The sequence below is a fragment of the Bos mutus genome, chromosome 3 (assembly GCF_027580195.1).
Source record: "Bos mutus isolate GX-2022 chromosome 3, NWIPB_WYAK_1.1, whole genome shotgun sequence".
Classification (NCBI taxonomy): domain Eukaryota; kingdom Metazoa; phylum Chordata; class Mammalia; order Artiodactyla; family Bovidae; genus Bos; species Bos mutus.
In genome coordinates, this window is record NC_091619.1 from 78,740,654 (window position 1) to 78,766,430 (window position 25,777).

Here is a 25,777-nt window from a genome sequence, read left to right on the forward strand (position 1 = left end):
GCTCCTCTGTCCGTGGGATTCTCTAGGGAAGAATACTGGAGTAGGTAGCCATTCCCCTCTCCAAGAACCTTCCCTGACCCAGGGATTGAACCTAGGTCTTCAGCATTGCAAGCAGATTCTTTACCAGCTGAGCCAAAAAGTTCTTCTTTAGGGGATACTATTTACCACCCCCTTGAATCCCAACAAAGCAAAACAAAAAAGTCAATAGCCCCATAGAAGCTCCACAGTAACAAAAATTAGAACCAACTGATAATAAAGGAATAATGATTAAGTGTGGAAAAGACAAAGGTGTCTGCTCTTTAAATAAATCAAGGACTTCATTTATTTTTATATCTTGTTTATGTTCCTGCAGGATAACCCATTAGTGATAGAATGTACTTCCCCTTGTGATTATTAGAGCTAAAAGGCAGAAGGCACCCTCTACCATTGTTTGGCCCGGGTCAACTGATTATTTAAACTCCATCTTTTCTTCATTTAGTGGCTGTTTGCATCAGAGTACTTACAATGTTTAGACATATTATTTATCTTACTTTGGTTAATGTGTAATAATCTCAGCAGAGAATAAACCACCTTCCTCTTAAAAACTGAAAACATATAAAAGGATTGGCAATTAAAGAAGTATGAAAAGCAACATAGCACAGTGATTAAGAACATGGATTTTAAAGTTAAAATCTTGGTCCTATCATCTAATTCAAGAATGGTTTGGGGTAGAAGTCCCCAACCTTTGGGACTGATTTAATAATAATAAAAAGCTCATTTCCTTCAACTCTAAAAGAGGGAGAGAAACTGTGTTTGTATCATAGGGTTATGGTAAAATTTTAATAAGAAAACTCAACCAGCATTTATTAAATGAACATGAAACATCATGCCAAATAAATCACTTTTTCCAAAATGCAACACAACCCGGGTACACCTAGTTCTTGTGCCCATGCCATACTTATTACAATTCTAGAAAATCATACATAATTTGAACATAACCCAAAATACTGCCACACTAGATGGGATCCACAGTCCATTGAGACTACCTTCTGTCTCTCTTAAATGCCTCCTTGGGCCATCACCTGCAAGAGATTAGCAAGATATACCAAGTATATGAACACATGTCTCTTGTAATTTAACTACGTCTTTGGGATAAGCTCTTTGTTTCTCTTCCTATGATGCCAAGTGTATAGTAAGTCCTCAACAAATGTTTGCTGAATCCATCAACCGTCTACCACTTAGCAGTGGTATGCTCAGAATCTCCCCCTTGAAGAGCTCATGATCTATAGTTTTTCCGTTCATTCCCAATATCTTGAAAGCATTACAGCATGAGTTATTCTGACAAGGTCCCAACACTCAGGAGTTTGGGCTCCCTAAATTTTTATTTTTTAGAAGAGGTAAAATAACCACAAATTTTCTTTCTGCTGCAAAAATACTTACAGTATTTAATATTTTCTTACTTCTTCCAAAGTTTGATGAGTATTCTTTCATCACAATATTTTTTGCCTTTCTTTGAAAACAAATCCAACCTTGAATGGATTTTTTCCTGGAAAGCAGCATGATGTAGCATAATGGTTTGTAAATCTTTTATAAAGTGATAGGCCATTAAAAAACACAGAAAATCTCATATTAAATTTCAATATATCAAACAAGTAAGGTAAATTGCTGTACGAATGAATGGAGAAGAAAAGGACAGGACCCGGTCCTTACATTCTGTCACAGCCTCTGCAGTACCTCATCCATACCTTTGGAAACAAAACTTTAAAAATATATAGTAGAACACTGAATTTCAATCCCTTGCAACCAAAATTGGGTTCTCTTAGCCCTTCAGTTGGATGCCCTTGCACAAGATATTTCTTTGGTATAATTTTCCTTGTCAGTGAAACTTGTAGAGCTTTTTATGAGGATTATGAATTTGTGTAGCAAATACCACTTATTATACTGAGATACTTTTTCAAGGTACTGAGGGTACATCAAAGACTGTCCTCACAGAGCTTACATTCTATTAAAAAAGATAACACAATTTTAAAAAGTCATAGATGAGTCCTAGGGGATAAGTTGTAAGGAGATAAATAAAGCAAGAAAGAGGTAAGAAGTAAAGGTGGGTATACTTAATAACATTTATAAATGGGTGGTCAAGGAGGATCTCAATGAGCGGTAACACTGAGCCAAAACAGCAACGATGTTAGGGAACGGGCCACGTGGCTCGATGACAAAAGATTTAAGGACAGTGTTGTTGTTCAGTTGCTCAGCTGAGTCTGACTCCTTGCGACTCCATGGACTGCAGCATGCCAGGCTTCCCTGTACTTCACCATCTCCTGAGGCTTGTTCAAACTCAAGTCCATTGAGTCAGTGATACCATCCAACCAACTCGTCCTCTGACATCCCCTTGACTCATGATATATATTCAATAAATGATAATGATTACCATAGCCAAGATAATATAAACAAAGAAAAAAAACGGGATTAAAAATTTTGTCTCTGCTACTTTACTAGTTCTCTGAGGTCTTAAACCATTTACAATGACCTCTAAGATGCTTACTCCTTGGAAGGAAAGATATGACAAAGCTGCTGCTGCTGCTGCTGCTAAGTCGCTTCAGTCATGTCCGACTCTGTGCGACCCCATAGACGGCAGCCCACCAGGCTCCCCCATCCCTGGGATTCTCCAGGCAAGAACACTGGAGTGGGTTGCCATTTCCTTCTCCAGTGCATGAAAGTGAGAAGTGAAAGTGAAGTCACTCAGTTGTGGCCGACTCTTTGCGACCCCATGGACTGCAGCCGACCAGGCTCCTCCATCCATGGGATTTTCCAGGCAAGAGTACTGGAGTGGGGTGCTATTGCTAGAGAGCATATTAAAAAGCAGAGACATTACTTTACTGACAAAGATCCATATAGTCAAAGCTATGGTTTTTCAAGTAGTCATGTATGGATGTTGGAGAACAAAATGGCAGCCCACTCCAGTATTCTTGCCCAGAGTATCCTGTGGATGGAGGAGCCTGGTGGGCTGCTATCCATAGGGTCGCACAGAGTCGGACATGACTGAAGTGACTTAGTGTGCATGCATGCACTGGAGAAGGAAATGGCAACCCACTCAGTATTCTTACCTGGAGAATCCCAGGGACAGAGGAGCCTGGTAGGCTGCCGACTATGGGGTCGCACAAGAGTCGGACGCAACTTAGCAGCAGCAGCAGCAGCATGTATGGATGTGAGAGTTAGACTATAACGAAAGCTGAGCACCAAAGAATTGATGCTTTTGAACTGTGGTGTTGGAGAATACTCTTGAGAGAACCTTGGACTGCAAGGAGATCCAACGAGTCAATCCTAAAGGAAATCAGTCCTGAATATTCATTGGAAAGACTGATGCTGAAGCTGAAGCTCCCATACTTTGGCCACCTGATGTGAAGAACTGACTCATTGGAAAAGACCCTGATGCTGGGAAAGATTGAAGGCAGGAGGAGAAGGGAATGACAGAGGATGAGATGGTTGGATGGCATCACTGACTTGATGGACATGAGTTTGAGCAAGCTCGAGGAGTTGGCGATGGACAGGGAAGCCTGGTGTGCTGCAGTCCATGGGGTTGCAAAGAGTTGGACATGACTGAGCAATTGAACTGATTATGAGATACAGTTTTCTCATGGAAAATGGGATAACAATACCTGCACTTAGTACAATGTCATTGCTGCTGCTGCTGCTAAGTCGCTTCAGTTGTGTCCGACTCTGTGCGACCCCATAGATGGCAGCCCACCAGGCTCCCCGTCCCTGGGACTCTCCAGGCAAGAATACTGGAGTTGCCATTTCCTTCTCCAATGCATGAAAGTGAAAAGTGAAAGTGAATTCACTCAGTCGTGTCCAACTCTTAGCGACCCCATGGACTGCAGCCTACCAGGCTTCTCCATCCATGGATTTTCCAGGCAAGAATACTGGAGCGGGGTGCCATTGCCTTCTCCGACAATGTCATTAAGAGGACAAAAATAAGAAAATATGCAGGGAAATATTAAGGAAATAAAGAACCACATAAACTGTCAACCACTGAATCCCCTCCCATACTATCTCTCGAAAATAACAGATGACCATGCCATCTTATTAACAACGCATTCAATGATTTCATAGGTAGTCCAGGAAGAGGATTTTTAATATAAAAGATAACTTCTCTTTTGGAGAGTCAGCCCAAGAACAGTAAGAACTGAAGGAGATCGAGATTGATTTCCAATGAAGGAAACCTAACCACTAACCAGCTTAAACTTGCTGGGGCTCTGGTTTCAGAGAATAACCATCTATTTGCTCTGGTCCTTGGCTGACTCACTATAAATTCCCCATCTGGGTGGCTTCAATACACCTTAACCTTTCTTTTGCCCTCCTTCAGATTTAGTGCCTTTGGTTCACTCATTCAACAAACATTGAATAAATATTATACTTACAATAAACACAGAGCCAAGAATAGATTTGGGTGAGGGGGTGAACTAAACCAGGAGTCAGCTTAAACAAATCCCCTGTGGAAAGATGAGGGGAAAGGTAGGGGGCAAAGAAAGAAAGAATCCATTCCATTTCCAGAATTCCTCTAGTCTGAACAAGTCTGAACCTTGGACATATTTCAGTAGGTAATTACAAACAAAATGAGAGCCTTCAGGGTACCACTACACTACATTACACTTGGCAAGGCAACCCCAAAACAACTGCAGTACAAGAGTAACTCCAGTCATTTTGTCCCCCAGCAAATATTTACTAAATGCCTACCTAGTACTAGGCACAGAGAGCCAGAATTCAAAAGACAAGACTCCCAAGTGCTCAGCTCTTCCACACTCCCTTTTCTTGTCTACCCACTGGCCCTTTTCTGCCTGTGGTCCAGTGTACAGTTCAACAACATAATCAAACTTTTCTAGAGTGGCCAGTTTCTGGGAATAGGAATACAGAACGAATACAAATGCAAAGCCAATGTACATCCCATATCCAGTTTCACATTTCTCATCTAGTGTGACTTTTATTTACAGCTTCCACTGGTCCCTTCCACAGTCTTTCTGTGATCATCCCCTCTTAGAAATTCTCCTTCTAAAGGTTATAGATCTTTTTTTCTGGACCTTACCTAAAAGGATTAAAAAGTAGACTAAGAACAGCAGTCTTCTCACTGGTGTACTCCTAAATTCATACTCTACCATCCTTTTATATTCTGAAAGCAGAACTCAAAAATACTGAAAGCCTACTCTGAGTGAACCATACAACTTTTAAACAATCTTGCAAGACTATTATCCCTATTTTATAGTAAATGAAAAAGTTAAATATAATGCCAAAAATCAAACAAAATAGTAAGTAACAGAGCCCTGCCTGGAGCTCAAGTCTTTCAAATCAAAAGATGAAACTCTTGTTCTCTCTTCCAAACGATAAGAGAACTGTCAAAAAAAGGAGAAAAGTTATCTATCCTTTCTGGTCATGTACCCATAATCTCCAAGGTCCTTTCCAGCTTTAAAATTCTAAACATCATGTTAGTTAGGACTGATTATTTACACTTTGGCACATAAACCAACTCATTATAATGGATTCTCTATTCACAATCTCTTTGAAGAGGTCTTTTATGCTTTTAGGCCACATACAAATCATTCTGCTACTAAGTATATTTCTTTTCATATGAAAAAAGGATATAATTTTGTGCAAAATCTATTTCTTGCTTTTCAGATGGATCCTAATCTATTGCTTTGAACTGATCTGAATTGTTCATGGCTGGGGCCTTGAGTTCATACTCAGATGAAAGAATAACTTAGAGTATTATTAGCACCTGCTAAGTATTGATTTTTTATAAAACCAATATGCTTCTCCTTTCGTATGTCTCACTGATGTATTTGGTGGAATGAAACCTTAAACTTCAAATCATTCAGGCAGAATCAGTGTCAAATAACAATTCATAAAAATAATCAATATTAATAAAAACTAGATTTGTACTATAATGTGTTTTAAATGCTCAAGTGTTTGAAATATATTTGGGGGCAGAAAAATTCTTAGATTCTACACTATACATGTAAGAGGTAAGCTACATATAAACACTTGAGCTGAAATTTGAGCTGTTATCAAAGAGACAAATCAGCAGTTTTTATCCAAGTTAATTACCAGATAAAACAAACAAATTCAACACTCCTCATTGGAATACAATAGAATCCAGATTTTTTTTTCACAATCTCCAGAGCAGAACCCAATTTTTTGATATATAAAGGAGAAGCAAAGTGTGACCAATTCTCAAGAAAAGAAGACACAGAGATTAACTTCAGACATTTGAAGATGAATGAGCAGGCAGGATTCTACAATGGCTTCCCTGGTAGCTCAGCTGGTAAAGAATTCACCTGCAATGCATGCGACTCCGGTTCGATTCCTGGGTTGGAAGGATCCCTTGGAGAAAGGATAGGCTACCCATTCCAGTAGTCTTTGGCTTTCCTTGTGGCTTAGCTGGTAAAGAAACCACCTGCAATGCGGGAGACCTAGGTTCAATCCCTAGAAGATCCCCTGAAGAGGGCATGGCAACCCACTCCAGTATTTTTGCCTGGAGAATCCCCATGGACAGAGGAGCCTGACGGACTACAGTACATGGAGTCACAAAGAGTCTGACATAACTCAGTGACTAAGCACAGCATTATAACTATGCTCAAGAATTCAAAGGAAAATTGTTCTTGCAATGAGTGAAAAGAGAAAAGCCACAGTAGAGGAAAACAACTTCTATTAAAAAGAAGCAAATGGAAATCTTAGAGCTGAAAAATATACCTGAAAATTTTTTGGAGCTTAAATACGGCTGAGTAGAAGGACCTGCATCTCCTCCAGGAAGAATTCAAAATCACAATTAGCTGTTGAACAACCTTCCACAGGAGGATACTGGAATTCACCAAAAAACAATACCCCATGTCCAAACACAAAGGAAAGAGAGTGAAAGTGAAGTTGCTCAGTCGTGTCCGACGCTTTGCAACCCCATGGACTATATATACAGTCCATGGAATTCTCCACGCCAGAATACTGGAGTGGGTAGCCTTTCCCTTCTCCAGGGCTTTTCCCAACCCAGGGATCAAACCCAGGTCTCCCGCATTGCAGGTGGATTTTTTCCATCCAAGCCACAAGGGAAGCCCAAGAACACTGGAGTGGATAGCCTATCCCTTCTCCAGCAGATCTTCCGGACCTAGGAATCAAACTGGGGTCTCCTGCATTGCAGGTGGATTCTTTACCAACTGAATTATCAGGGAAGCACAAAGCGGAAGTTGCCAAGTGGGCAACCAACAAACTGGAGAACAATAATACCAAAGAAGTTCTCACACTGTTGTGAAGGTTCTGAGCCCCAGCTACCCAGCCTGGGGATCCAGCACAGGGGCTGGGAATCCCCAGAGATTCTGACTTTGAAGGTCAGCATGATTTGGTTACAGGACTTCCACAGGACTGGGATAAACAGAAACTCCACTCTTGGAGGGCACAAACAAAATCGTGCTCACACTAAGACCCAGGGGAAAGGAGCAGTGACCCCATAGAGACGGAACCAAACCTAGCTGCTAGTGTTGGAGGGCCTTTTGTGGAGGCGTGGGTTGGGGTATTTCCTGGGAGGAGCCCCTTGGTGTAAGCCTTCTTGGAAGTTGCTATTAGCCCTACCATAGCACCTATAGGCTCTACCATAGAGATGGTTGGATAACATCACCAACTTGATAGACTGGAGTTTGAGCAAGGTACAGCAGTTGTAATGGACAGGGAAGCCTGGTGTGTTGTAGTCCGTTGGGTTGCAAAGAGTTGGACACAACTGAGCAACTGAACTGAACAGAGAGCCTGTAGACTCCAGATTGGGTTGCTGCTGCTAAGTTGCTTCAGTCGTGTCTGACTCTGTGTAACCCCATAGACAGCAGCCCACCAGGCTCCCCCATCCCTGGGATTCTCCAGGCAAGAACACTGGAGTGCATTGCCATTTCCTTCTCCAACGCATGAAAGTGAAAAGTGAAATTGAAGTCACTCAGTCATGTCCAACTCTTAGCAACCCCATGGACTGCAGCCTACTAGGCTCCTCCATCCATGGGATTTTTCCAGGTAAGAGTACTGGAGTGGGGTGCCATTGCCTTCTGCAAGGCAATGATTGGGTTCCCTCAGGCAAAATAATTAACAGGGAGGGAGCACAGCCCAACCAATCAGCAGACAGTGAAGAGTTTTACTGAGTGTGTGGCCCTGCCCACCAGAGCAAGACCCAGTTTTTCCCACCACCAGTCCCTCCCATCAGGAAGCTTATACAAGCCTCTTAGGCCTCATCCACCAGAGGGCAGACAGAAGAAGCAAGAAGAGCCACAATCCTGCTGCCAAGCTAGAATGAAAGCTATATCACAGAAAGTTAATCAAAATGAAAAGGCAAGAGGGTTATGACCCAGATGAAGGGACAAGATAAAACCCTAGAAAACCACCTGAATGAAGTGGAAATAGGCAACCTTCCAGGAAAAGAATTCAGAATAAAGATAGTGAAGATGATCCAAGACCTCAGAAAAAGAATGGAGAAGATGCAAGAAGTGCTTACCAAAGACCTAGAAGAATTAAAGAACAAACAAACAGAAGAACAATACACTAGAAGGAATCAGTGGCAGAATATGTGAAGCAGAAGAACAGATAAGTGACCTGGAAGATCGAATAGTGGAAATCAGTGCTTCAAGACAGAATACAGAAAAGAGAATGGAAAAAAAAAAAAAAGAAGAAGACAGCCTAAGAGACCTCTGGGACAGCATTAAGCACACCACCATGCACTTTATAGGGGTCCCAGAAGCAGAAGAGAGATAGAAAGCACCTAAGAAAATACTTGAAGAGATAATAGCTGAAAAGTTCCCTCACATAGTAAAGGAAATAGTCAATCAAGTCCAGGAAGTACAGAATCCCAGGCAGAATAAAATCAAGGAAAACACACTGAGACACATAGTAATCAAACTGACAAAAATTGGACACAAACAAAATATTGAAAGTAACAAGGGAAAAAGGAAAAAACACAAGAGAATTCCCATAAGGTTATCAGCTGATTTTTCAACAGAAACTCTGCAAGCCAGAAGGGAATGGCACAAACATATTTAAAGTGATTAAAAGGAATAAGCTACAACTAAGAATCCTCTACCCATAAAGACTCTCATTCAGATTTGACAGAGAAATCAAAAACTTTACAGATAAGCAAAAGTTAAGAGAATTCAGTAGCACCAAATCAGCTTTACAACAAATGCAAAAGGAACCTCTCCCGGCAGGAAACACAAGACAAGGAAAAGACCTACAAAAAATAGACCCAAAACAATTAAGAAAATGGTAATAAGATCATACATATTGATAATTACCTTAAATGTCAATGGATTAAATACACCAACCAAAAGACACGGACTGCTTGAGGGGGATGAGAACATGCACATTTGTGTGTTTTTCCTTACTACGTCACTCTACTTAACCTCCCCACCAAATTGTATGCAATTATTTATTGTTAGGTTAATCATGTTTCCATTATGACTTGCAATTTAATCATCTTTTATTTTTTATTTTTTCTGGCTGCTGACTGTGAAAACTGATACACATCTTTCACTATTGTGACTATGTATTATTTGTTTAATACCATTTTATCATTGGTCAGAAAATTAGAGAATTCTGTATCACTGAAATTACCATTTAATAGAAAAACCTGTAATCACTTTTTAAAATCCAAATGCACACACACACACACAACTTGGAGTTTTTTGAAAAAATACAAATGCCCAGATATTATTTCTTTTTCCTCCAAAGCTCAGGATGTGATTCTAATGAGCAGCCATGTTTCAAAAGAACAGGGTTATATGATGATCTTTTTACTTTTATCTAGTTGCTTTACTTTATCTATTTCATATTCAGTGCTCCCATTTCATATAGTTTATGCTTTCCAATCTCCACATCTCTTTTTTTTGTTGTTGCTCTTTCTCAAGCCTTCGTCAAGTGTAGCAGAAAATCTTTGTATGTGTGTGTGTATATATATATATAGTATGTAAATTTTGCCTAGCTAATAAATTTATGACATTTTGATTCTATTTGTTTGGCTAAGTATGAATAGAAAAATAGATTTGTAATGTATATTCACTTAAAACTTTGACATAGTTTGTTTTATTCTGGCATATAGTATTACTGCTGACAATCTAGAAAGCTTATTGTCTTACTAATTAAAAAAATTTTTTTTGAATAGGCTTGAAACTTCTAATCCAATCCTAAGAATATAAAGAAATACTATGTTGTAAGAAACAAAACAAATGAAGCAAACAAACCAGGAAAGTAACAATGTGATACAGTATTATTAACTAAAGTACAAATTTTATTCAAATTTCACAAATATTTATGTTAGTATCCATTATTTGTTTTCATACCTTACTCAGGATTTCACATTGTATTTAGTTGCAGTGAGTAGCATCAGCTGTATGCAACAAATTTTGATAAATTCTCTTCATTTTTATTCTGTTAACAAATATTTTCCCATTTTCCTTATTATGGCTTCTTAGATACACCCACAGTTTAAAAATGGACACTTAATTTCCAAAAATGTGAGGTTTTTAAAGTATCTTTGCTATTAATTTCTCATTTTGATATTAACTTCTCATTTAATTGCTTTCTTCTCTGTAACCACCCTCAGTGTTTTTTCAGTCTTCTAACTTCACTGAAGCTTTCAATAGCTAAGTCAAAGATCTCTCTTGGTAAATGTCACAATGCACTTGAAAATATGTAGGTTATTTTAAAATATCTTTTGACATTGATCTCTAACATAATTCCACAGTGATAAGAGAATAGATTCTGTATAATCTCAAAATCTTTAGACCATGAAATTTTTGTACCTTGTTTTATGTCCTTGGATATGTTCCAGTGTCTCTTGGCTTACAGTCTATGAGAACTTGAATAAAATTTATATCCTACTATTGTATAAATCTTAATTATGTTGAATTGGTTCATAGTGCTTTTCAGGTGTACTATATCCTTCTACTTTTCTATTCATTTTATTAATTTTTGAGAATTTGATATTGAAACTCCAACTAAAAATCTTAATTAGTCTAATAAGAAAAATTATAATACATAGTGGAACTAAACGTAACTTTGCTTGGTATTTTCCAAGTCTCCTGTAAATGTGTTATCATGCTTTCATAATTTAAAAAAGAAAAAATACCAACAAAACTTAAATACATTTGAAAAATTTTAAATATATTTGGAGAGGTCAACAGTAGAATGGAGATAATATGAATGAATTCAAAAATCAATTAAAAATTATCTAGTCTGACGGTCAGAGAGGGAAAAATTAAAATAACAGTAGAAGGAGGTATCATCTCAGGAACTTACAGTGAAATATTAAAAGATTTGATGTATGTATAATTGGAGACCCAGAAGGAGAGCATATAATGGAGAAACTCTTTGAGGATATAATGGTCAAAAGAGTCCCCAAGTTTGATGAAAGATATAAATTTACAGATTCAGACTGCTCAACAAACACCAAGCAGAATAAATACAAAGATGGCTATGTCTAGGCAGCCATAGTCAAATTACTGAAAACTAAAGATTAGAGAAAAGTCTTAAAAGTAGCCATGGGGTGGGAAATGGGGCGATGACAATGCATACAGAGTAATAACTTGCACTGAGTCCTCATCAGAAACTATGTAGTCCAGTACACATGGGACATTACCAAAGTGCAAAAAGATTAAAAAAAAAAATCAATCTGGAATTCAACTCGCCAAAACTGACACAAAATGAGAGAAAATCTGAAGAAGGGAAAAAAAAAGTCCAACCCTAGAAAACCCCTAAACCTAGAGCTATTAAGGAATCTGGATGACCAAAAACTAACTTCAGGTCCAGATGGTGCTCTGATGAATTCTACCTAACATCAAAGGAAGGATTAACACCAAACCTACACTCTTTGAAAAGTAACAGAGGTGGAATTTCCAAACTAGTTTTATAAATCCAGGACCCTAAAAATCAAAAAGTGATAAGTGATTAAAGAAAAACTAAAAGAAAATCAAGAGTTTGGGGAGCAGTGTGGGCTGCAGTATAAATACGGTGCTCAGCTCTTTTGGAAGGAAACTCTTGAGAAAGGACTTGAAGGAAGCGAGGGCCAGTGGGGATTACATGTTGGAACAGAACCAGTGCAAAGGCCCTAAGGCAGGAATGCGCCAAGAAACAGCAAGAAGGCAAGTGGAGTATCCTGCAGGGCCAAGTAAGGAAAGTTTATGAGAGAAGAAGGAAGGGATTAACTGTTCATTATTAATAGAGTGAAGACCCTGGATTTAGCAAAGTGGGGGTAACCAGTGACCTCCAAGATAGTGGTGTCTTGGGGTTGGTGGGACCAGAAAAGGTTGTATAGAGAAAGGGAGAGCTGGATCTACGGAGTAGAGACATCTCTTGTGTTGGGGCTGTGCCTCAAAGGGGAAGAAAGAAAGGGGACAGTAGTTGGAGAGGGAGGTGGAATCAAAAGAAGGGGTTTTTGCATGTGTGTTTAGAGAGAACAGCATGCTTGTATGTTAATGCATATGATCCTGGGGTTCCCTGGTGGTTTAGTGGTAAATCATCTGCCTGCAATGCAAGAGACGTGGGTTCCATCCCTGGGTCAGGAAGATCCCCTGGAGCAGGCCATGGCAACTCATTCCAGTGTTCTTGCCAGGAAAATCCCACAGACAGAGGAGCCTGGTGGGCTATGGTCCATGAGGTCACTAAGAGTCGGGCATGATTGAAGTGATTGAGCACACATGTATGTGATCCTGAAGAACTAATACCATAGAAGAGACAGGCAGACTGTTCCCTTGGTCCAAAGTCAGGTACATCTCCTCTTTAAGTATGCAGTTCTCCTGACAATTTGCTCATTTTAAAAGAATCCCAAGGTCTTCTAAAATCAGCTGCTGCCAAAAATCAATAGTTTATGAAATACTGTAATAATTATGAAAATGTTTGCCATATCATTAAAAACAAATTGTTAACATAAATAATTACTCGAGCACTTGAGAAAAAGTTAGAGCAAACTCTTCAAACATATCCAAAGTAGTTTTTTTAAGTGATTCAATCAAGTGGCCCAAGAAGCTTTTCCTCCTTTTGTTTTTTTCTTCACTGCTTTGTGTCTTATGGAGCACATTTTGCTATCTTACAGAGCACTTGATGGAAAATTTATTTTTCTTGATACAGGTTCAGTTTGATATAATGCCCTTAAGGTGTTCACACAACTTCATTTTTTAAAATATTCAAAAATGAAGTCAATGGGAGGTGACCCACATGAGAATGTGTGCCTGGGATTTTTATTTTCCTGAGGCTGTTGCTATAGCTTTTTGGCAGCAAAATGAACTACATAATGAACTAATTAAAAATTTAAAACACATTGTTAGGCAATTTAGAACCACACTCAAAAGGTTAATTTAAAAGAAATAATGAGAAAAAGCAAAGAAAAGTCTATATACTAAAGAGAGTTTTGTGGTAAGAGTCAAGAATCACAAAATGGTTTTTATTAGTTTTAATTATTTTGCTCCCCTAACCAGAAAGATATTAACAGGTCGGCTTTACTGCCAAATTACATAGTATACACAAGTCAGGTCCAACTCTCAATAAGATTTGATAGTAAAGAGAGAGAGCAAGAACCCATGGGGCTCCAGTTTTCATTACCCCAAAGGAGAAACGATGGATAGAAAATGCAAGTCAGTATTCCAGATACTATGAAACATATGAAAGCAGGCATAGCAAAGTGGTTCCTTTCCAACTAAAGATTGTGAGCTATAATTAAGAGGACATAGGTCAATAATCTACTTCAAATAACTAATCTGTTTTTGGCTCACTAAACCAATCCTAGAAACAGCTGAACTGTTATAATTGTTAAGAGCTGTTACAATTGTTAAGAGGCTGAAACTGAAAGCGTTAAGTTGCTCAGTGGTGTCTGACTCTCATGTGACCCCACCAGGCTCCTCTGTCCATGGGCTTCTCCAGACAAGAATACTGGAGTGGGTAGCCATTCCTTTCTCCAGGGGACCTTTCCAACTCAGGGATTGAACTTGGGTCTCCTGCAGTGCTGGAGATGGCAGATTCTTTACCATTTGAGCCACCAGGTTAGTGTCTTAAAGAAAAGTGGAAACTACCTTCGGACCACAAAATCCCTGAACAAAGACTCAGTGGCCCTAAGAGGGTAAGGAGAGCAGAAATCTGGGAACTAAGCCAGAGCCAGAACCTGCTTTTATCCTGAGAATTATACATAGTCTGGAGACCTGGAACTTCCAGTTTGATGATCACTTGGGGCATCGGACACATAAGAGACAAAACCTCAGGGCTTGGCCAAGTGGAGAATTATGATAGGAGACAGTGCATAAAACTATAACCCAAAGAGCTCTATGCTCTCAGTACAACAAGGGAATACAGAGGGATGGCTAGAAAATTACTGATAGAAAGATTCTACAGATATCTGGAAATTTTAGAACATACTTTTAAAATAACTAAATAGATCAAAGAAGAAGTGATAAAATAGGAATACACCTAAATAAAAATAATATATATTATATGTGGCCACAATATACAATTATCAAATATACAATACTTTTTTGGAGATCATTGTAGGAGGACACAGAAAAGAAATTATCTACATAGAAAACTTAGAGGAATCTACAGATAAATCATTAAAACTCATATGATAGCTTAAAAAAATTAGACATAAAATATATGCATGGAACTGAACAGCAACAGTTAAGAGACACTGTGCTTACCAAATCATATTAGTAAGATATTCTCTCCAAACTGCTCTATAGATTTATGGTAATACCAATACTGTTTCTAAAATTCACATGTAAGAGCAAATGATCTAAAATTCTAAGAAACATGACGTTAGCCATCTAGATATGTGGTACTGGCACAATTATAGATAAATACACCAAAGGAAACCAAATCAAACTCACACATACATGGACATTTGACTAATGACTGAAAACAAATAAAAAAAAAAAAGGGACAATTACTCAACAGAAAGTGTAAGACCACTTGGCAATACACATGGGGCAGTGGGAAAAAAATTGAATACCTGCTTCACATCCAACATCAAAAGCAATTCCAGGTGGCTGAAAGTCTTAAAGGAGAAAGACAAATATTTTAGAAGACAAGATAGGAGAACGTCTTTATGTCTTTGGGGTAGAATTTAACAATACCCCAATAACTGGAGACCAAAAAGAAAAGAAAAATTGACTTAAAAATCGACTATTAACATTAAAACTTCAATTCTTAATTGTAAGAATTGAATATCATAATCCCATGTAAGATAGCATAAAGAAAGTGAAAAGAAAAGCCACACATTGGGAGAACATTTATATTTATGAAACATAAATCTTCAAGGAAATCTAATATGGTAATCACTGGCCACACGTGACTATTTAACTTAAATTTAAAATTTAATTACTCAGTAGCTTTTGTTACATTTCAAGTGCTCAGCAGCCACACGTGCTAGTGGCTGCTTAACTAGTACCAGTATGAAACATCTCCACCACCACAGAAGTCTCTTTTGGATAGACCTGATCTAGAACAGTGTGAATATTTAAACTTCTAAAATAAACAGACAACTCAATTTTAAAAATGGACAAAGGACATTAGCAGGTATTCGACACAATAATAAACACACAAAAAATGAACCATAAATGTGGTAAACAGTCATTTTAACCTCATTAGTAATCAGAGTAAAACAAATTAAACTCATTAGATAAAATCTCAACATTCCAAACTGGCAAAAGATTAAAACTCAATAATACCAAGTATTGAAGATTGTATAGAGCAGTACATGTCCAGTACAGTCTGTAGACAGGTAACCCATGGTAACCACTGTGGGAGCAGTTTTGCATTATCCAATCACATTGAATACTCTGGTACCCAGCAGTTCTACTTTAGAGAAGGAATTCTCCACCTGAGCCAGTCTCTCCCCCGACCCAGGCTACTTGGAAAAGCATTTAATTGGCAGAAGTCAGAGATAATAATGTTCCTGCAACTCAAAGAATTATTCCACTTAAATTTTGCACCAGGAGATTCGACTAACAACAATAAAAATCAACACTAGACACAACCCAAACATCATCAAAAGAAAAACAGATACATAAACTGCATTTAATGGAATGCTTATAATCGAAACTAAATGTTCCTTAGTTACATATATCAATAGAGGTGATTTTAAGGAATATAATGCTCAGTAAAGTAACAAGACACGTGAACATAATATACTTAAGATGTATATAAAGAACAAAAACAATCAAATAATGAATTTAGGGACATATATATATATATTTCAAACACACACAAGCAAAGGTATGACCAACAAAAACTCAGGACAGAATTATCCTTGGGCAAGAAAGGGAGATGTCACCTAGGAGATGTTACATGGGCACTTTCTAAAGTACCGGTAATGCTTTATTTCTTTAGATGGGTTGTAGGTTGAGATGTTCATTTTAATCCAGTATTTCTGTATTCTACTCATACATGTTTTATATACTCTACATGTCTGATACATTTCACAATTTTTAAAAAGTCAGCTCAAATACTTAACAACTAGGCTCCTTGACCTTCCTGAACTTGGTTAGTTATAGCTAAACTCCCAGAACCTTACAGAGTTATTCTATAGTTTCAAGGAGATAATATGTATGAAAGTGTGAGTCACTGTGATGGAGGACAGAATAGGAAACACAGAGGTAAGCATTTCCCTAAAGATTTCATCCTGGCTACTGTCCAGGATCACAGGGCCCTGAGTTCCTAGGCAGTTATTAATCAAGTCAAGTAGATGTCAGGAGTTCTCTGTTCTCTCAATTTAGAATGAGGATAACTCTAGTCTAATTCAAGCCACAAGAGAATCATAATATTGAAGGCAGAGCAGATACTCACTGAAAGTGTCTGGAAACCTTGTCATGGAAGAAAAAATTATTCAGGACCTGGGTATTTTCAGTTTTAGGCTAAATGGTAATGACATGATAATTATCTCCAAATACTGGATGTGAAAGTGGCATAAGATCTATTTTGTCCAGGTTCTTCTAGAGAGACTGGAGGAGTTACAGAAAAGTTAAAAAGCACATTCCTGGTCAATATTTAAGAAAGAAGTTTTGACAATAAAAGGGAGGAGACAGAAATGACGAGGTGATGACTCTCCTTCATCTGTCTTCTTCAACTAAAGATAGTTTAGCAAAGTCTTCTGTTTTGTAGACTTCCTGGTGGCTCAGGTAGTAAAGAATCCACCTGCAATGCAGGAGACTCAGGTTCGATCCCTGGGTTGGGAAGATCCCCTGGAGAAGGCAATGGCGACCCACTCCAGTATTCTTGCCTGGAGAATTCCATGGCTATGGTCCATGGGATCACCAAGAGCCAGACACGACTGAGCAACTAACACTTTCTGTTTTGTAAGAAAATACAGATTTTAACATAAACTCTGTTAAAATAAAAATATAGATGGTATAACTTAGTGTCAAACTTATTTTGAAAACCAGTTCTCTTACTTAGTATTCATGAGACTGTGGCCAACTTATTCTATCTTTTGGAGTTTTGTCTACCTCATCTAAAATAATGATAGCATCATTCCTTCAGGGTTATAGGGAAAAACCAATGTGGTAATAAATGGAAATCACCATACTTCCATAAGTGCACTAAATAAGCTGCTAATAATTTTTTGAAAATTATTATAGATTTCCAAACTTGTTCACAGCTAGATTTTAAAAAGCAAAGACATCACTCCAAGAAAATGAAACAACTTTCATGTTTAAAAACAGCTAAAGAGGGACTTCATTGGTGGTACAGTGGTTCAGACTCCACACTTCCAATTCTAGGGGCACAGGTTCCATCCTTGGTCCAGGAATTAAGATCCCAAGTGCCCTGTGGCATTCCCCTCGGCCAAGAAAATACATCTAAAAGAAGAACCCATATCTGTAAGGAAAGGCAACAAAACTGATATCCCTGGATCAGTTTCTTTAAAACATTATCAAATGGCTTTTAGTCTCCCAGTAAGTCTCCTTAAACATGCTTTGTGTAGAAACCATCCCCTATAAAAACCCTTTTCATGAAAAACCCTTTCAAAAGCACTTTCCGGTTTGCCAGAATAAAAATAAGACAGAATTATGAAGGTAAGATTTGATACAACAAACCACATTCCCTACAATTTCAGGTCATTAGTTTTTAAAAGTATCTAAATCTAAGAAAAGGGGTACATGTTTAATATCTCATGTTGTCTAAATTTAACCTGCAGAAACCAATAAATGTCTTAAATGTCTATAAACAGGAGATGCTGAACTTCAAGATGAAACCACAGTAATTTATTATAAATAAATAAGTATCCTATAAATAACTTAACATTAATGACACTTGAAAACTTAGTCCTTCTGCATAGCACTTTTGAAGTTCCGATCGAGTCAACATGAGTAAGATAAAGGCAGCAACTCAGGGAGTTTAAATTATTTTGTATTTTCCTATAGTTATTTTTTTATTCTATGGAAACACTCTGTTACACTCTGGTTTTCAGCTTGGTCCTGTGTTTTACTTAAGTTTCTAATCTAGCTTCAAATGACTAGTTGGCAGTCATATGGTGTAATGAGGTTGGTGGATTAGCTGAAATTAAAACCCAGAATCCTCTTTACCACCCTTTTTTTTCAAGCACAGATCAATTATTTATGACCAAGTTCACCAACACTATGTTTTAGTTTAGGAAGCAGTCCATTTGAAGCCAGCTATAAATAAAGTGAATAGAATATGGCCTTAGAACTTTTTGACGCCACGGAGCACTGAGAAGATGGGAGAAAAGTGGCAGTGGAAGAAAGCCAGAGGCAAGAAAAATAAGAGAACAAAAGAATCCAACATTCACTGAGCTGCTTCTACATCAGGCCATCCACCTACCGTATTTCACTTATTCTCAGTCAACTGGACATTATTTCATTTAATTCTCACAACCCCATCAAGCAGATATATCTCCACCTATTTCAAGATTAAGAAACTGTAGCTCAAAAGGCTAAATCTCTTCCTGAGAGTCATGAAATAAGTAGAAAAACCAGAATTTGACCTGGGGTTTGTCTGATTCCACAGCCTGAGTACTTTTTCCTATAGCAGATGAAATCATTTCTAATATTTTAAAATCTGAGTTTTGGAATTTCCAAAAAAATAACAAGGGACTAAATAGTATTTTCAATGTATAGCAGAAAACCATCCTATAACCATTATTCCAATTGCTTATAAGAACCTAAGTGGGAGGGTGTCATCATTTGCCTAAGATGTGTATGAAATCATATATAAAGAGCAACAGACAACCTCACATGGAGATTGGAAAGAGTCATGAAGCCAAAAGCAATCCAAAGACAGAGAATGCAAGTGTGCCATCACCTCTTACCTGCTGCACTTCACTTTCTCCATTCGAAATTTTCTCAGTGTAAACAAAGGAGTTGAATATCCGCTGCAAGGAACAGAAAATGAACACACATTAGATTTTCTAAATAAGGCAAACCATTTTCTATATGAATGTGTGTGTGTGAATAATCTGTTTACAGCACAAAGAGAATCAAGCAGAAAAAATTTAATTAAAATAGTTACTTTACACAGAGAAATCCAAATATCAGCCAGAGTCAATCACACTGATGGAAGCAATACCCAGGCACTTCTGTAGTGAAATAAACCAGATGTTACGCTATATTTTTCATTTTCAAAAATACATTTAATTATAGATTTCCGGAGCCCATGCCATTTTATCCGACTGGTATAATCTGACAAAGCTGTGTTTCTCATTTAAGCCCTGCAACTCCCTGAATGCAGTAATTGTTTACAGACACTACAATCTAATGTAATAAAGCTCTTTAAAAAGGATTTTTTCCATATTCTCTCATGTCCCTGTCCAACTGGTACCTACCCAATATTATCTACCACCTTCATTACCCAAGCACCCCTTTGAAAAAGTAGTATAACAGGGCTTGCCAAATACATGTGGCCTTAAGAGAGGATCCAATCCTTACATGCCAGGAAATACGACAACCACGCCAAGACATCAGTCCAAGCTGTGGCACACAAGCACACACATTCTTCCCCTGGTCTCTGCCTCGCTGATACCCACTCCTGCAGCCACTGCTGGCATTTACATCTTGCAGACTTACGACTCTACCGAACCCCACGTTTACTGACCAATCACAAGTGACTGAACTATAACCAACTGAAAAAGGAAAAAAAAAATAGAGAACCCAAGAGATGTATCCGTTAGGGGCTGGGGGGAATAAAAAAGTACAGCAGCCTCATCATTTACCCTAAAACTTTAAAGATACCTCTGGAACTCTCCAGATGAGCAAGCAGTCAGATCTGGAGATGTCAGCCAGAATTTCCCTTTTGCCTTTGTATCCCACTGCCGAGGGTTTGTCAGCGTCTGGGACAGCTTCCCAGACGGCCTCACACACCTGCGTGGTTGTGGTGAGGAAGACAAGCACCAAGGTCATCAAGTGCTGTGCAAATGAAGGAAGATCAAGGTGCTGGGGCTTGGGGAGGAGTGGAATAGGGGGTTGCTGCTGGGGGAAGGGAAGCAGTTTGGAAGGCCTGAGACGGAATGGGATGGAATTACAGTCTGGAAAATTCTAATTATGAATATCATAATTTTCAGTGAGCCATTCATTCATTCATATTTATTGTCTTTTTTCCCTAAAAACGACTCTGCTGATAGGAAAGCAGGTTACGTCTATTTAGGACTCATAAAACACCTCTGTGACAAGCACCATTCAGTTCAGTTCAGTTGCTCAGTTGTGTCCAACTCTTTGCTCCTTATTTAACTGAGGAAATGGACACATTTTAAAGAGTGCCTAATGCAATGTACATTGTACCTTATGTGCATATCTTATGTAATAATTCCTGCAGCCCCAAAGATAAAAAAACTAAGACGCTGGGAAATTACATAACTTTCCCAAAGTCACTCTTCATGGCTGGAATTTGAACCCAGCTCCACCCCCCCCCAAAATGGTGCTACTCACCCTACTGTCTCATGAGCAGTTGTTACATAGTATCTTAACACATAGGAAAGGAACTCCTATTAGGAGCTAACACCCAAACATAATGCAGATCAACAATCCCTTATGCACAGTTCCAAAATTCAAAAGTCCCTGAAAATCAAAAGGTGCGCGTAACACATTTGCTAACAAAATATGACATGATCTGAACTTATTGGCAGTAAATCCTAACTTGTATTTATAGTCTTTATTAAACCACTTAGTGTGGGGATTTATTCTTTATGATGCAGATGTATTAATGCATCTGATTATAGGGTTCTGCTTTAGATCTCACTCAGGGTGTTTGACATCATGGTACATCAGGATCCTGAATTCTAAAACAGATCTGGTTTCGGAGAAGGGATTATGAATCTGAAGACCTCCAGCCCCAGTTTTCTGGAGAATGCCTTAGTTAGCTAGACAACAACGCTTTTAGAGACTGAGTCAATGTTATTGTCACCTAACTCTCAGACCATATACAGTTTTTGTGTAATTTGATTTTTACAACCTGCTTGGTACCAAGAGTGCACTTTTATTAAAGTGAATAACATAACATGAATTAACACAATTCATGTAGTGTCTCTAGATCTGAAAGAGTGTGGTCAATTTCTTATTTCATTTCTGGCAGTGAAATTTCAGGGGATACATTATCTGTCCTGTCCTGGAAGATGTTCCTACAAGAGGAACTGCTGGAGCAACCCGTGTCCTGGGAAGCAAATCAGATCCACTTTGCTCAAGCCAACATCCACCAATGGCCATACCTAGTAAGGAACCCAGATCCTTCCCTCTTCTTTGTTGTTAAAAGAAAAGCGAGTTCCTCAGTAGTAATAAGGAATATAAGCCTGGAAGTGTTTGCCAGGCTGTGTTCAGTCCCTGTTTTACACATTCATTATCCTAATAATTATTAATAATGACAGCCAATACTTTACATAGAGCTTTATATGGCTTGTAAGCATTTCTATATTCTTGACACCTAATAAATATGGTGGGTAAAAGAAAATTTTCAGAGAAAGAAGTTATAGACATGAGCAGCAGTGCCCCTGCAAACTACTTACTTTACACAACCCTCTCACCATCCCAAGAAGTGAAAGGAAAGGTGGCCTGCTAGAATACTAGCTTGGAGATGTCACCAAGCAAACACTTTTTTGCCCCTATCCTTTCCCCACGGGGGTGTGGGGTGTTAGTGAAAAGTCAGAAGAAACGAGATAGTAAACACAATGTGTGGTGCAAGGTTAAAAGTAGTAAGCACAGGATTTCAAGATATAGAGTGAATTTCCATTATGCTCTAGATTAATGGACAGTAATAATCTTTCCTAAAATGCAAGGCCTGCAAAGTCCAGCTCTCAAAGGCTTATTAGGCTTAGTACTTTCATAATTTACAATTTCACATAAATGATCTCATTTCATCTCCACAATAACCCTATGTGGTGGGCAGCGATCTGAAACCAATTTTACAAATTAAAAACTAAAGCTCAAAACTTCAATGTATCACAGGTTAAAAAAAAAAAAATTTCAAGTACTGAAGTCTAAACCTAGGTTAAATTAAAAACATGCATTTTTTCTAGCACAGCTAATAAATTTATTCACATTATCTTTTTCTTAAGGATAATCTGCATGCAGGAAAAAATGAGGATTTGTTTTTTTTCCTATCCATTTCATTTTAAGCAAGATATAATGTGCTGGTGTAACATTTTATATATATGTAACACTTTATATATGTGTAACATTTTATATATAAAACCAGTGTCAGGAGTAATTAAATATGGGTTCAATCCCTGGGTTGGGAAGATCCCCTGGAGAAGGAAATGGCAAACTCTTTCAGTACTCTTGCCTGGAAAATCCCATGGACAGAAGATCCTTGCAGGCTATAGTTCAGAAAAAGTCAGACACAAGTGAGCACATACACACAGGAGTCCCAAAGACTTTATCTTTTATTACTTTCTGTCGCTACCGAAAATTGTGAAAGGAATAGAATACAGAGTTTTGTGTGGATTTTATTTCTAATTTGAGAGCTAGGAATTCCAAACAGTATACCTAGCTGACATTTGGTGACTGCAAGAATTTCTTGGTTGTTAGAGAATTTGAAAAGCGAAAGTGGAAAAAAGTTTTCTTAAAGCATGACATGAAGAAGCAATCCCAAAAGGTCAGACTGTTCATCCTCTCTGAGGATTTACTCTCAGTAACAGAGGTAGGGTACACATGGGTGGAGTGGGCATTCCACATTCTATTTCCAAGTTGTCACTTTCCCTTATTCCAGTTCCCTGGAGGACCAAGGGAATTCCAGACATTTGAACTCTTAATTCGAACACAAGCTGGAGGGGGTTTGAAGTCAATCTCCTCAATGCACAAATCCCTGGAAGTAAAAGGCTTGTTCTTGCCCACTATTCTTTCTCATTCTTGCCAAATACTAGAAATAAAAATACACTTTGTTGTATAATGAACAGATCATTAAAATGGGTGAGGAGTATTTTTTTTTTAAACAAGTTATTTTAAGGATAATAGTTCACCAACCCCTTTTTGTCAGTCATATTTATTTCCATAATTAAAAGAGCAACAAGAAGATGCAGCTCAGGGCAACTGAATACCCTGATCTAAAGATAAAACTGACCTTTCTCTCATTAAAACACATAGCCTGGAAAACTGACAATATCTTCTAAATTATTTGCACATCCTATGTCCTAGCAGTTCCTATCCTGGTATATACCTAGCAGAAATGTGTACATGTTTATCAAAAGAAAAACTTAAGAATGTTCATAACAGCACTACTCATAAGAGCCCCAACCTGGAAATTATACGAATGCCAATCAGCAACAGAATAGACAAATTGTGTGAATTCACAGGGTGGAGTATTTGGGTGAGATGAAATGAACGCACAATTGCAACATGCATCAACATGATGACTCTCACAAGTAACACTGAGCGAAAGAAGCTAGACACCAGGACACAAAGAATGAAATCCCGTTTCTATCAAGTTCAAAACCAGGCAAAGCCAATCTAGCTGATTAGAAGCCAGGATAGTGGTTGCCTTCAACTGATTAGGATGTGAAGGCTGCTTCTGGGATGCTCAAGTGTTCTGTCTTTTGATCGAGATGCTGGTTACAAGGATGTGTGTGCTTTTGTGAGGGCTCATCCAGCTATATATGTGTGACTGTACACTGTGTTGTGTATATGCTATACTGCAATAAGTCTACTTTATATGCACACTCTAGGCAGTCTCTTTAAAATGCACCCTAGACAAACTTTTTTTTGTATATTTAAAAAAATTATTTCTACATTTCTAAAAAGCACAATAATCTATTACCTGGGCTATACTCAAAAAAGAATCTACATCTCACTCTGCAATCCAGATGAAACTGGACGGTACCAATACTGAGGAGTTACTTAGCAATGCAAAGATAAGGTCTCCTGAGCCTTCCCTGAGGCTACATATTAATTACTCTCTCACACCCTAGGTATACAACATGACTTAGTTGTTCAGCTTCTCATTCAATGGTACTGTACTAACTTGAATTTTCAGCAAGAAAATAAAAAGGTGTCTTTATTAGAATCTCATCCAACTTGGATGATCTAAACTTACATAATGCAAGTTAATCACATTGCCTCTGTATATATTGTTCTTTTATTTCCTAAGAACTGCATTCCTCCTCCTCCCCCCAAGAGGAAATTAAAGAGCACTTGAATACAGTTTCCCCAGACCTCTCTTGCAAGGGAAGAAAAAAACAAAGACATCCTGGTGTGGGCGGGGGAGGGCGGGGAGGGGGCAGTGGGTGTGGGTGTGTATGGGCAGGGGGGTGGGGTGGTGGTGGCTACTTTTCCCACTTTAGTCCTTGCCTGTCCCCAAGTCCTCACTCCATTGACCCATCCTCCCTACCCACTATCTTTCCCTCCCAAATCTCTCCATTTAATTGAGTCTGCTTAACAGAGGGTAAGAGAATTCTACTTAACTGGAATAGCAACAATTACAAGAGTGTTCAATAAGATGGTCAGTCCAGACAGTTGGCCCCACCTTCACCCTGCCAACAGCTCTGCCAAATTTTAACTAGATGTTTAAATGAATGGTAGGGCACAAAACCACAGCAGAGAAATAAATACCTCTGCAAATCTAATGAGATTCTGTTGGTCTCCTTCCCTGATCTTTGCTAAGAAAATGCAGGACTGAATTTTAATTCAAAAGTGTATTCTCTTGATGTTTACAGCTCTCTGTCTCAAGCCAGTTTGGCTGACAAATTCACTAACAGCTTCATTCCTCTCTGGATCTCTTCCTACCATTCTAGGAATTGAGGCCAAAGGGGAAGAAAATATAGGTCACCACTGTTATCTCGAGATGTTAACCAACATTAACCCTTAAAAGAGAAAGTGCTGTCATTAATACAAACTCCAACAACCACTGGACAGGGAATTAATGACAACTTAAATTTTTAAGTGTTTCAGGGAAGAAAACATATGCATAACTTTATTCTCCCCTAAAGCATACTCCATGAATAAACTTCTACTAGGTTATAAAGGATTTCTTCTGCCCAGAATAGGAATCATCTGATTTTTACCAAACTATTTAACCTCACTCTGAAAAACATATAGACAATCCAGAAAAACGACATTTTATAAGGTCACTCTCATTCTCATTCTGAGATCACAAATCTGGTGCCAGAAATCTCCATCACTGAAAAAAATCTCTAAACTTGTTCATTCTGGATACAGGTAACTCCAGAAAAGAGTTTATTAAGAGTGTTAAAAAGGTTACCACTAAAAATAATAACCTAAGTGACTAACAACAGGGGAACCAATTAATTACTCTTCATCCAATCAAAAATATATTGCACAGCTAATAAAAATGTTTACAATTACTTTTCTTATTGTTC

The 25,777-nt window shown here is 38.2% G+C and overlaps 1 protein-coding gene across 1 annotated transcript in view; it reads right to left on the reverse strand.

Moving 5' to 3' along the window:
• Positions 1-25,777, reverse strand: part of CACHD1 (cache domain containing 1) — a 236,249-nt gene that overhangs the window by 120,344 nt on the left and 90,128 nt on the right. The window contains exon 2 of the mRNA XM_005886691.3: positions 19,292-19,354. Within this exon, the coding sequence (XP_005886753.2) occupies positions 19,292-19,354 (63 nt within the window). The remainder of the gene's footprint in view (positions 1-19,291; positions 19,355-25,777) is intronic.